The sequence below is a fragment of the Rhea americana genome, unplaced genomic scaffold, assembly GCF_003343005.1.
Source record: "Rhea americana isolate MKP2758 unplaced genomic scaffold, rheAme1 scaffold_238, whole genome shotgun sequence".
In the NCBI taxonomy this organism is placed as follows: Eukaryota; Metazoa; Chordata; class Aves; order Rheiformes; family Rheidae; genus Rhea; species Rhea americana.
In genome coordinates, this window is record NW_028186355.1 from 193,990 (window position 1) to 207,109 (window position 13,120).

General features: G+C 35.5%; 1 protein-coding gene across 1 annotated transcript in view; it reads left to right on the forward strand.

The window, feature by feature from the left end:
* The window catches only part of LOC146595135 (ADP-ribosylation factor-like protein 8B), a 23,884-nt gene extending 13,139 nt beyond the window's left edge, over positions 1-10,745 (forward strand). Inside the window, exons 3-7 of the mRNA XM_085306330.1 lie at positions 3,366-3,439; positions 4,413-4,506; positions 6,733-6,800; positions 8,133-8,203; positions 10,547-10,745. Of these exons, the coding sequence (XP_085162456.1) occupies positions 3,366-3,439; positions 4,413-4,506; positions 6,733-6,800; positions 8,133-8,203; positions 10,547-10,596 (357 nt within the window). The 3' untranslated portion in view covers positions 10,597-10,745. The remainder of the gene's footprint in view (positions 1-3,365; positions 3,440-4,412; positions 4,507-6,732; positions 6,801-8,132; positions 8,204-10,546) is intronic.
* Positions 10,746-13,120: the final 2,375 nt, after the last annotated feature.

The window sequence follows — 13,120 nt, forward strand, 5'->3', positions numbered from 1 at the left end:
ATACTACTTTTCCCTTCCTGCAACTTTCTCGTTAAGTGTCAAGCCCTCACATAATATGTGCTAACTAAAGGAAACACAATTAGGGTGTTAATAAGCCCTCTTATAACTGAAGATTTTCAAAAGCATTAGAACATATTCCCCCAACTGCAATTTTGCTCAACTGTCATGATACGCCTCTGTGCAAAAGAAAAAGAKTTACTTTTTTAAAAAAGCTGATAGCTAGTCTTAGGAAGGAGCCTTGGAGCCACATGAAGTATGCAATTTGAACAAGAGGCATATTCAGAGATTCCTGTCTTAAAATAATTTAATTTAACAGATAAGTGCTGTGTTAAATGGTTATTCCAAACTATAGCGATTAATCTAGTTTACAAATTAAAACATTGCATTACTTTATGAGAATGTAGACCTACAAGCATGATAAGAGTTACTACTCAACAGAAAGACGCTGGAATCAATAAAACAATGATTTATAAAATGCAATAGGAATAAGATGTGTGCCTTCGAGATTTAGTCTAAAAAAGAACTCCTTGGGATTTTAATCTCTTCTGAGACAATGCCACTGGGAAGCAAAGAAACCAGAACTTTCTTCCTTGTATGATTTGGTCATTCTGTGGGCGTTTTCTAGTTCTTAAGATCAGCTAGTCAGCTAGGGGTAAAATTACCTATAAAGTATTGTGAAACTGTTGTTTCTGAGGGACCAACAAAAGCCATGGGAGCAATTTGAAATCCAGTGTATTTTTAAAACAGTGCAGACAAAATGAAGTTTTCCTTTTATAGCTAGCTGTATACTCTGCTAAATTCTAGCCCTTCTCCCAGTTCACACCCAGAATATACTTCTGCCTGTGTGTTAAATGTTGTGATATAAAAATAAGTGATATGCAAAGCCTGCAAGTTCCATGTAGGAAAAGGTGTGTAACACTAAAGCCTTTCCTTCTTGAGTGCATCTGATATTCTCACAGTACTGTCTGTTCAGTCATTTAGATTGAAAATTGTTTTGGGCAGAGATTTATGTTTTGAATAAAGTAGCTAAMTGTTGCAAGCTCTTCAATGTGATAAGTATAAGAAAGTTAGTCCTAGAATCAGTCTGATTGGGAAGGAGATGAGGAAATGTTTTATATATCACCAATTTATTTTCCTTCCCATTTCAGATAATTATAACTGAGTATATTGATGCTGACTGGGTTCCAAGCACTATTAGGAATACTTAGTCTATTTTGTGTCTTTCATACCGTACTTTAATGAAAAGCTGTAAGCATTATTAGGGAAACTGACTGGAAATGACATATCTTTCTATTGTTTCAAGGTGACTCTTTCTCCTAATGATAATAATACTTATTCTGCAATGCACTCTAATATAATATAGGTGTAGTATATCATCAAACGAGCACAAAACCAGTATTTTTTTTGTCTCATTTATTTTGTGATTGGTCCAAGCTACATTATCTTGTAGATTTCTCTGGCTGCCAGGAATAATCACTATCAGTCTCCAAAAATCTAATCGTGATACTATACATCCCTGTCCTCTTTTCCCTCCTTCCTTCTTCTTCTGATCTACCAAGAAAATAACTTGATACCTTTTTCCAGATGCACAGATGTGCACCAGATGGTTACTGATAATTTCAAGGTCCTGATGAGTTAYTGGAATAATTAGTGTTGGTGTGAGATTTGTGAGATACTATTAACTATAGTATTGAACTGTATGCTCATCTTTTTCAAGCTTTAAAAATAAACAGTTTGTTTTATTAAGACTTGAAACAGCCCTTCAGATGTCAGTGCAGATAATAATTGATATCCAGTTCTTGTTCAGAAGTTCAGTTCAGCTCTTCAATGTGTATAACTCTTAATCTTATAAAGAGGATCAAGGGTAATTTACATATATGTGGTATATTAATTTTATGCCAGAAGGAGCAGTAAGATATCAGCCAGCAAATGATTTTAATAGTGAATTGGGAAATATTTCATTCTAAAATATGAACCTAAGGTGTTGAAAATGATAGAGAAATTGATACATAAATACAATTTATGAACTGTGGAATAAAAAAAAGTAGTTCACAATAGTTGAGGAAGACCTAATCCCAAAGGTCTGTTAAGTCTAACTCTATTGTACGAGTCTTTATTGCCATAGCAGGTTTAATATATTTGAATTTAMAAAGTATAAATATGAAAACAACTTTTACTGCTGTGTATGTTACTTCCAAATTCAATTTGTGCTGTAATGGATATGCCTCCTAATTTTGGTATATAAAACATATTGCTTTGATGGCAAAATCTAATTGAAATAAGAAATAATTATTTCTCTTTGTCCTTGACATGATAACATATACATGCCTTTTGTTTTAAGTATTGTTCACTATTTTAATAGTCTTGTAATTTGTAACATAATAGCTCTTTGGTTGTAGCTTCAAGAGCTCTACCCTTGCCTGCAGAATTTAGATCTTTACTTTGGTAAAGATTTTCATCGTGGAGACAGTTTCGGTTCACATTAACTTCATAAACTAAAGTTTATTCTCATCTACCTAAAATACTGACTTTTTGGATGCAAAAGAAGAATAATTAACCCCTGTAGAGAAAAATAATGTGCTAGCACTTCATTTTAAAGGAATTCAGTGGGATTGCCAAACACGAAGAGCATGCATAAGTATTTGCAGGATAGGAGCTTTATAAAATTGCAAGCAACATTTGAGCTCCCTTTCCATAAGATTCACTGGTTAATCACTTTGGGCCTATCCTGCACTATTGTTTCCTTTCTGTTTCTGATCAGCTAGTCTATATGTCTTTTAAAGCATATTTGATGAATAAATGGGAGAGCTGTGAAGGTATTGGAGTCACTGGATTACATCATCCTTTCCTCAGACTCACTCTGTTCTCTAACTAACTTTTTATTTACTTAAGATCTTTCTTTATCCCACTGAAGGCCTGACACGTTCTTATCTCAGGTCTCCCTAGGCCCATTGAAAGTGCAACTTAATAACTGTTTTCATACAGTGTGCTATTTGTGGGTATTAGGCTGTATATTCATAGACTTCTCTTTGGTGTCTGAGTTAGTCTGGTCTCTGTAGTCTTTTCATAGAGTCAGTGTTAAAAATGTAGACATTTTTCCAAATGGACATTTGTAGCTGTTAAGGTCACAGGGCTGACTTGTCTGGTGAATGAATCTCTCTCATTACATTGACTGGAAGGAGCTGAGAAGAGCAGTCTCTAAAGACAGTCACTTTATATAATGCGTACATTTAGGCAGTGTAAATACACCTGAAGTTATATGTAAGACTTCTGCTGTAATATAGGTTTCTCTGTCAGTACTACATAGTTCACAGTAAGTTTAAAAGTTTTGGAGACAGCAATTGTTTTTGTTTTACCTCTTCCAGGTATGGGATATTGGAGGGCAGCCAAGGTTTCGAAGCATGTGGGAGCGTTACTGCAGAGGAGTCAATGCAGTTGTGTAAGTTCTCTTGTGTATCTTCATACAAAATGCATTTTAAAATATRTATTATTAATGTTGATATGCTTTCATCCCTATCCACCTTCATTACTTTCCCTTTTCTTAGTTATGCTTCTTTTCTCTTATGGTGAGATGTTTAGCTTAACCTGGTGATAACATGAAAACAAAGGAGAAACGTAAAACATGTAGCAGCATTCTTTCCGGAAGCTGATGAGTCTGTAGAAGCAGAAGGCTGAATTCAGGAAAAAAATACTTGGATGGTAGCAGTGGGATAGCCAGAGTCTTAACCATTCGGTTATGAAGTCATTCAGTTATAAAGTCATTCCGTTATAAAGACATTTGTCACTAGTGTAGGAAGTGAGGAGAATGTTTTTGCACACTTTATTGAATGTGAGATTGACACATTAGAAATCACATTAGAATGATTTATTTTGACTTCATTGGAGTCTAGATGAAGAACAAAGGAGACCTGTTACATTATCCAGTTGTCAAAGAATTATTTCCCACACTTGAAATATTCTTTCTGATTCCCATCACCAGAAATAGATACAGATACAGGTATATTTAAGAGCATCCAAATTTCCATCTATTTGTCCTTAACCTTGATGCTATTAGATTGTAATACTGAAAATATCCTGACAGTAGATAAGGTTGTTCCTAGTAAAGTCATTAATAATATACTTAGATCTGACAATCCATTCAATAAAAAGACTCAATKCAATACAAACAGAAGATTTTACACATCCAGCAAACCCAGGTGTATACCTGCATGTTCCAAGCAACTGCGTGTTCAGCCATTTTTTCCCACCACTCATATTTAATTGTGCATTATCCTGTATTAATAAATGCATGGCTTATAGAACTCAGGAATATTTTAATGCTATTGGCAATGAGAACACATTTGTCACATTTCAGATATTTTAATGCAGATAAATAATGGACAAAACCATAAATAACTATTTTCTCATTGTAGTTACATGGTAGATGCAGCAGACTTAGAAAAAGTAGAAGCTTCAAAGAATGAACTACATAATTTAATAGACAAGCCACAGTTACATGGAATTCCAGTAAGTATTTTAATATTCTATTGTTCTTACATGAATTTAGATTCTGTAGCCTAGATCCTGACGAATTGGTTTTCTCTCTTAGCTTAAATGTGATGCAACCTTGATATATGGAGCTCTCTTATTGCAAAAATTGTTGTGACATTTTTTCGCAATACTCAGCTCTTATCAGTGCTGCAGTGTGTTTGTACATTTTTCCGGTGTAAAGGTCAGAATAGATTTGGAACAAATTCATTTTCACATGTAGCATTATCAGATAGTAATTACTTCCAGTCAGTCCCCTTGTTGGCTGGGTTAGAACCAGTGACCCAGMTACATTTGTGTCAGTTTCTTAAGGCGTGTGAGATTTGTCTTTCTGCAGATTGCAGGCACTAACATCAAATAGTCTCCTCTGCTTCCAGAAGACATGAAAGAACTTGACTTYTTCTGTCTTTTGACTTTTTCTTTATTTTATAGTTTTTGAAACTAAAAATATGTGGGGAAAATGCAAAAATATGTCTGTTCTTAAGYAGAATCTTCATTTTGTCAAAGAACTACTGAAATTATAATGATGAATTAAGGTGGTAGAAGTATGATTTTATTTGATTAACTGTAATCTGCTGTCTTAAATCTAGTATGAATCAGTCTGGTTACCATCATTGATCTTTGATGCTGATATCATCAACAATGGGGCTCACACCTTTGGTCACAAGAAACAAAAAAAAGTGGTACATGGTCAGCAAGGAAAAATATTCAAAAATTTATGGCTCCTGCTTGACCCTTATTTTTATATGCAAATATTTGGAACTTTGGCCAGTGGAAGTGCTTGAAGTCAGCTGAGAAAGGGTAGACGTATKGGTAACATCAAGTCATTGTGAGAATAAAGTTAAGTAAATACAGCCTTTCTCGAAGAAATTTTTTTTCAAGGGATTCCCCATCTTTTTTGTAAGGTTTGCTGTTATTATTTCTATATATTAAGTATATGTTACTAAACAAATCCTACAGAAGCCCACGTTCAGGCCATTAATGGAGGGTGACACTGTCTTTCTGTTGTTCTGCTCTCACATCCTATTTTACTTCTCTTTGTCTCTTCCTGGCACAATAGGTCTCTGACATCTTCAGAATTACTTAACTGAGCTTTTATACTTTCCTTTTATACTTTATAATATCACATTCCAATTGCCCAGCTTGACAGGCATGGTTATTTCCAAGGTTYGATAATATATTTTTTTACTTACTATTATTTCTTTGGTAATAACTAGTATTGAACTTCCTTTAATTTATTGTACCTAGATTTTGGCATTATAGATTTTAAGGTACCTTTATTAAGCTGAGAGGATAAGCAAGGAGCTTTACTGTGTTCCAGATCTATGGGAAATATGAAACAATCTTGATTTTGACTCAGAGTTGTAACACATATGGAAAACAGTAATGCAATTGTAATTAGAAAAACCTTTCATTACTTGCTTCAAATGTATTTAACTCATTCATCTGACCTTACTTATACTTGAAGCCTTGAGTATCATTTAGGAACTTTAAGTCCCAGCATCTATTCAGTAAAATTTTCTTATTTCTCAAATTTAATTCCTAATGGCAGCCTTTCTGATTTCTACTATGGGTGCTGTAAGGGGAAGTAGAGGAATCAGTCAGCAGCTGGGCAGATGTTTGGGTGATTTATGGTTTGGATGCCTGCCTGTGGACTGTGGCTACATTAAGAAGCAGGTTGGCAAAATAGGAGAGGGACTGTAGAGAGAATCAAGTGGTCTTGAAGACCCAGCCTCTACTCTATATATTTCTGAGATGTTTGCTTTGGATGAGCTTTAACTTGGTCCTGCAGATTGAGTGTCAGATGGTGACTGGAGTGCACTGGTGCATGCTCTCCTTCAGGCTTAGTTTCATGCAAAAGGAATCTGGTTTATGCAGGCTGACACCATCCCATAATGTGATCCAAAACAGAGTAAGTAGGGACAGTTAAAAGATTCACTTCCAAAGTGTGCTGGTGATCCACACTGACATACTAATGCACCCCAAGGTGATCGGATGGATACTCAGCATCTGACCAAGATTGGATGGGAGGATTTCTGGTCTGTTACCACAATCACTGGTCATTTTCAAAGTGTCAGCTATTGTGTTTTAAGTATTTGACTACAAGATCCAAAAGAATGCCAACAAATGGTTAAAGACAAAAAAAAAAAAAAAAACACTTTTATTGCTCCTGAGTTTTCAATGAATAGGAATTCTTTCTTTTAGGTGTTGGTCCTTGGAAATAAAAGAGACCTTCCAGGTGCACTGGATGAAAAGCAGCTAATTGAGAAATTGTAAGTAGCTGATCTGAGAAAAAGCTGAGGCACTCTGAAATTCAATACATACAAGAAAATCATTGGTAKTCTATGGCAGTAGCCAGCAATAACAGATTCCATTTTACATTCTCAGATATTCTGCTTTGAGCTCTGCTGGCAATTGAAATAGCACCCTAGGCTGATAACTGACTGCAGTAAATTGAACCACTCTTGATCATTGTTTCAGTTGTATAAAGTTGTTTCAGATACCCTGTTTTCCCATCAGTGAAGATGCAACTGCTATTGAGAATAATAGCCTCACTTAACGCTTCTCAGAGTATATTGTAGTGGAAGTTTAATGCTCAAATGACATTAGAACAGAATCATTTGAAACTACTGTCTGCAAATATAAGCAATTCAAATATTTTTGGCATGTATCCAAAGCAAATTCTTATGAATTACTTAAACTAACATAAATGAGACATTTTGCATGGGAAGTACACATTTATGCAAAAATGGTTAATATAGCAATAATTTTGCAGAATAGGTTTCTGTGCCTCAAAGGACATAATTTTAATCAGTAGAAAGTGAAGTGAAGAAGTTTCAGTAAGAAGATGGCTAAGTAACTAAATTGGGACTTAAGAGGCCATTTCGTTCCTTTTTCTCGTTTGTTTTTTATTCAGGTGTCTCCTGTGTGGTCTTAGGACCCTTCCGTGTTCAATACATCTAGTCTCCGTCTTCACCAGGAGTAAAATCTGCTTCCTGCATGTTTACATGACTTGTAGGAGGATAAATAAAGGGAAAAATAGTGACATGTTCAGAAACTTAGAGAGGGCGGGGGATTTCACAGAAAGAAACAAAAGTTAATTAAGATATAGGTTCTTCCTATAGGTAGAAACACCCTTTCAGCAGGAATCTGATTTGATACCTTTAAGCTGTGTATGGTATAATGAACTTCAGGAAGATTAATGCTGTGCTCATCTGAATATTGTTGTTTAGGAGTTAGTACCTGTAAAGTCTTTGAATTCTAATACAGAAGGATAAAAGATGAATGCTAAAACAAGGCACCATTACCCAGTTACTACTACAAAATGTTACTTTCAGCTCATGGATTCCTTCTTCTTTCTATCTTACAGTGACTTAATGAGAAGTTTGATTTTTTTTTTTTTGAAATTACTTTATACCTTTAATTCTTTATAATTTAAAAAAATGTTTCTGTTATATACAATAGTGTATTATTTTTAAATTGAATATCAGAGAACAGAACTGAACCCACTGARTAAAATATAGAAAAGATGTAATTTAATGGAAATTTCTGTGGTCAGCTTTTGTGGAGCTACAGCACTATTTAATGAAATTTTCTTTTTGTAGAAACCTTTCAGCTATTCAAGACAGAGAAATCTGTTGCTATTCTATTTCCTGTAAAGAGAAGGATAACATAGGTAAGTTGCTGCTGCTTTTTACAGCATTGTTAGTGTATACTTCATACCACTGATCAGACTAAAAAAAAAAAAGAGAGAATTGAATATCTAAGTCCTGTATATAAGAGAAAATCTTATTTTTTTGTGAAAGATTTTGTCACAAGTATTACATTCAATCATTATTCAATCATTTTTGTATACAATTATATATAATTTGGGCATACAGACAAGCCATTCACAGGGTGATTTAGTTCTGCAAGAAGTTATGAAATTAATCTGACAAATGCCTTTGGAAAAGCATTTTTTTWAAAGAAAAGTAACTGAATACATTGCAAAAACTGTTTTTTTTTCCAAGAATCAACACTTAGATATGACAGCCTTCCAATTGTAGGTGATATTTAGTACATCTCCATAGAATCGTAGAATTGGTAAGGTTGGGWGGGACCTCTTGAGATCATCTAGTCTAACCCTCAAACGAGTGGCCTGTACAGGGATCGAACCTGCAACCTTGGCATTATTACCACCATTCTSTAATCAACTGAGCTAAACTTAACCCCATATACATGCTTTTACTTTAGAAGTCAGCCTTACAGACCATGTGTCCRTATGGTGGTGGTTCTCAAAATGAGTGACTAGTGTCCTGTGGTRCTAGAGAAGTGAAGAATTTATTCTGAAGTCAGTAAGGACATATAAAAGCCCCACCTCCTCCCATCTATCCTTTTTTCTTTCCCTTCTCTCTCTTCCTRTTTCATCTTTTCTTTGCATTTATGTCCCTTTCCTCTTTCATGTTTTCCCCTTCCCTTTTCTGGCTACAAAGTGAAGAACTCAGTGCTGACTTTGAGCTACTGAAGGCAAAGGGATGGAGAACAGTCATGGCTGGGACTCCTGATTCAGCTGGAGGCACAGGCTRCACCAGCAGTTGGCTGGAGATGCTCTGCCTCTCTCCCACCCTTTTTCACATATGCTAAGACAAGTGGTGCTAGACAGGAGCATTACAGCCTGGTAATATTTATTTATAGCTTCTTCCTGAGGAAACCAAACTTACTATAAGAGCTAGTCAGCTCTGTAGAACTCAGCTGAATGTGAAACGGTGGGAATGGAAATGAGAAGAAAGCCAGTCCTAATTGAGAGTCAGTGAAGTACCTTCCAGTGCAACGCTGAGCCTGAAAGGGCTAACCTGRTTCCTGAATGTCTTTGTATGAGAAAACAGCAAATGGGTACAGACTGCTTATATCACATGTTATTTGGAAGTGTTTAGAGCATTACTAGAGTACTGTGTTCATTCCTGGYGCCATACATATTTCAAGGAAGACCTTGAAAAAGCTACCTCAGGCAAGAGTCTGGGGAGATCAAAGGACTGGCAGATATATTCTATAATGAAAAATTAAATCTATTCAGCTTATTAAAATGATGTAACTACTAGACTTTTAAGGAGAAGAGTGGGAGCTCTTCCTCTAAATTTTTGATTGATGTCAATGTCAATATGAGATAGTCATTTTTCCATGCAAACTACAAGTGAACTGGACTCAYCATGAGATGTAGGTGAAAGGCTGACAAGTTTCTGTGTCCTGAGAGAATACCTGAGGAAGATTAGTAAATGGTTATTATCTCTGCTTGAGGTGACATSGGATGCTTTCTGAAATCTGAGTGCCTAAGCTGGTCTGGTAGGAAATTCCAGAGTACTCTCTTRAACTTAGGACGGACCTGTGGCAGCAAATTTAGATTTGAGGACTAAAGTTGTTGCTGCCACCTGACATCCTTCCTGCATCCCTGACAGATGTTACTTCCATAAGGCAAAAACATCTAATCTGCTCATGGATCAGTCTGTAAACTGCTCCAGTTTTTAGCTCAMCACATTAGGTTGTATCAAGTGAGGTAACAACTTCAGCTATTAAATTTTAATCCARTGTTGTATGCTTTTTAGAGACCTTGGACTCCTACATTCTACCTAAATGGCATCTTAATGCTTTGTCAGATGCTTGCCCTTCTCTTCACTTCTGATCATATATTCTCACCTTTGTTCTCACACATTCCAGTTTTAATTTTAAAGTTCTTTTTTTTATGGTCATTTTAAATCTTTCCTTTTCAGCTATTCTTGATCTGTAGTTTAGAGAACTTAATGTCAGTCATCATATTTCAGGAATACAAAACGCACATAATTTAAAACTAAACCAAACAACAACAAAAAAATCCCTAGTGTCTTAAGTAGTTAATTTTTAATTGAGTATGAACGAAAACCTGTAGTTTCTAGTTTTTGCTTTTTTGCTTTTTTTTAATTGTATTGGCCTTCAGGTGTTCCATTGTCCCTTTACACTCTGCAAATAAGCTGTTCAGTTTTTCATTTTGTTTTATTTATCTTGGCAGACATAACATTACAATGGCTTATTCAGCACTCCAAATCAAGACACTGTTGAAGAAAACTTTAACTGAAGATAACTTTTCTTTCTCGATCACTTTGACTCCTATCACCTATACACCACTGAAAAGATAAGGAATGCCACTGCATACTACCAGGACTCACTTTGATCATATTTGTTAACAGAAATAAAACTTAAGTGAATTATGGGCTGTCTATTTTGTTTCTTTTTTTAAAAAAAAATCCAGATATTTGTTTGCCTAGGTGAAATTCCTGAAAGCCTTAATACAGGACTGAAAAGAAATCAATACTTTTTGGGCTGTAATGTTTGAGTTTGTGCATGTGAATTGTGAAATACTTAGTAACTTTTTTCTAATTCGAATAAACTGCACAATGGAAACAGATATGACTTCTTTGATGATATCTTAAAATTATTAATACAAAACAATTTTCCTATGAACATCTGTATTTAAGCATCAATAATTAATTAAAACCATAATTGAAAGCTTCTTATTTTCCAGAATATTGTTAATCAGAACACTTTTGAATACTCTTATTAAGGAGAAGTTATTTCAGAAGTCGTGTGTCTGTAGTTATCTACTTTTTCAGTCATCAATATAAATGATTCRTATGCATATTTTGAGGGAATGGAAAAAATGTAACAATTTCTAGACAGTCTTCCCCCTACTGGAGGAGGAAAGGATCTGGGACTGCAGTGGAAGTTTTTCTGTATTTAACAGAGATAGAGATATACAAAGACAGAAGATAAGATCATGTGCGTCTTGTCTGTATAGACCAGTGCTTCTGGACTACTTTCATTCCTGAATTTTAGACAATTTCCTAGCATTGCAACCTCGTATAACTGGGCTCTGAAGTAAGATTATCTCATTTGAAGGAGATTAAAGGTGAAATTCACTTCTTAAACTTTTATCCACTAATAATTTCTTAGAGATCATCTGCTTATGAGTACTTCATTTAGAAGCATTCTAATGGGATCTTTTCTTGGAAATTTGAAAAACCTGTGAAAGATGGAAAGGTAATATCAACATTAGTTGATAGACTTAAGCTCAAAGGCCAGGTCTTTCAAAGACACTTTTTAWATAGATATAGCAGGGAAAAGTTCTTGGATTCTGGTCTAAAGATACGGTAGATGAACTGATGGTTATAGCATTATAAAAAGTTACAAGTAGTTTATGCAATTCTTAAATATATAATATAAATAATATTTTTTGACAAGTCTTCCATCTGAGGACGTTTTTAGGCTGGAGACTTTAGTAAGCTGCTTAAAACATTATTTGTGATGAAATCTATCTTGAGTGTCACRGGAATGCTACAACAAGCATAGTAGAGTATAACACTTTGTACGTGTTTGCAATACTTTATGCAGAAGCCTGACCAGAGGTGCATATTTTTTCTAGCAGTTAAATGTGTGATTTGACTCTRTGTTGCATGCTGAGTGCTAAATAAATAAGTAAATAGTGGATGTCTGCTGATCGGGGATATTGGAAACGATCCTCCAAATTTTGAGACATAATCCATCTAGTGTCATTTTGTATGCTGGAAACCAACATTAGATGGCTAAAATGATAAATATGAARCACTTCATTGTTGTTGCCTGTGGTCTTTTGAAGTTGTTGAGCCATTGCAAAAGGCARTGGAGCCAGAAGAGTCAAATCAATACTCCTGTTCTTGACATCATTCCTGTAGCTATGCTTTTTTACAGTTATGCCTTGTCCTTTCCACCTACTAACATGGCATGCAAACTCCTGTCTCTGCCATAGGAGCTCCATATCAAATCTTACTGAATCACTCCTTAATTTGAACCACTCCTACCCCTTTGCTGGGGGAAGTTTTTGGGGTGTGAAGTAAGCTCGCTGTTTGCTGACTGATTAGAACCAGCCAGTGTTTTGCAACATAGCCCTGGGGAGAAAAGTGGTGTGGGCTTCTATCCTCSTCTTGCTTTTGCTTAATATGTTATTTCCTTAAGAGAGGACCAAAAAAATTGACTTTCTGAATGTGGTACTGTGTACACTGAGTACCTATGGAAACAATGGACAACTTATGGAGTGGAAAGGTTAATTTCCAGGTTGACTGAATAAATCTCTATGAATAAGAGATGGGAATAAAGGATTTTGTTATTAAAATTGTCCCATTATAAARCATATGCTGAATTCTTTTCATTTGTCCTACTGCATGACCTTGCTTCTGAACCGCAGGCAACTCAGCACAGGCACTGGCCTCACTGTTGCTATTTGAAACAGCCTGACTGTTTTTCAACAACTTGCCTTTGAGTAATTTTTCAAAATAGGCTGAGCTGAAGGTGRGTGTTTGGTGTCACACTCAGTAACATTGCTAGAAAGATGAATTGTAGCTGTCTACTCTGACACCCTTTTTCTAAAGTGCACATGGGCATAGGAGTGTTACAGAGGTTTAGACTGCTGGAGACAATTGTGGCAAAGTTGCTTGGTCGGAGACTTTCTCCTGTAGGGATCGTGTGCAGGGAGTGTCCCCTTGTTGAGTCAGCAATATGTGATGTGGTGCCTTGTATAGGTCTCGCGTTAGGTGAGTTTCAGAGGAAAGGC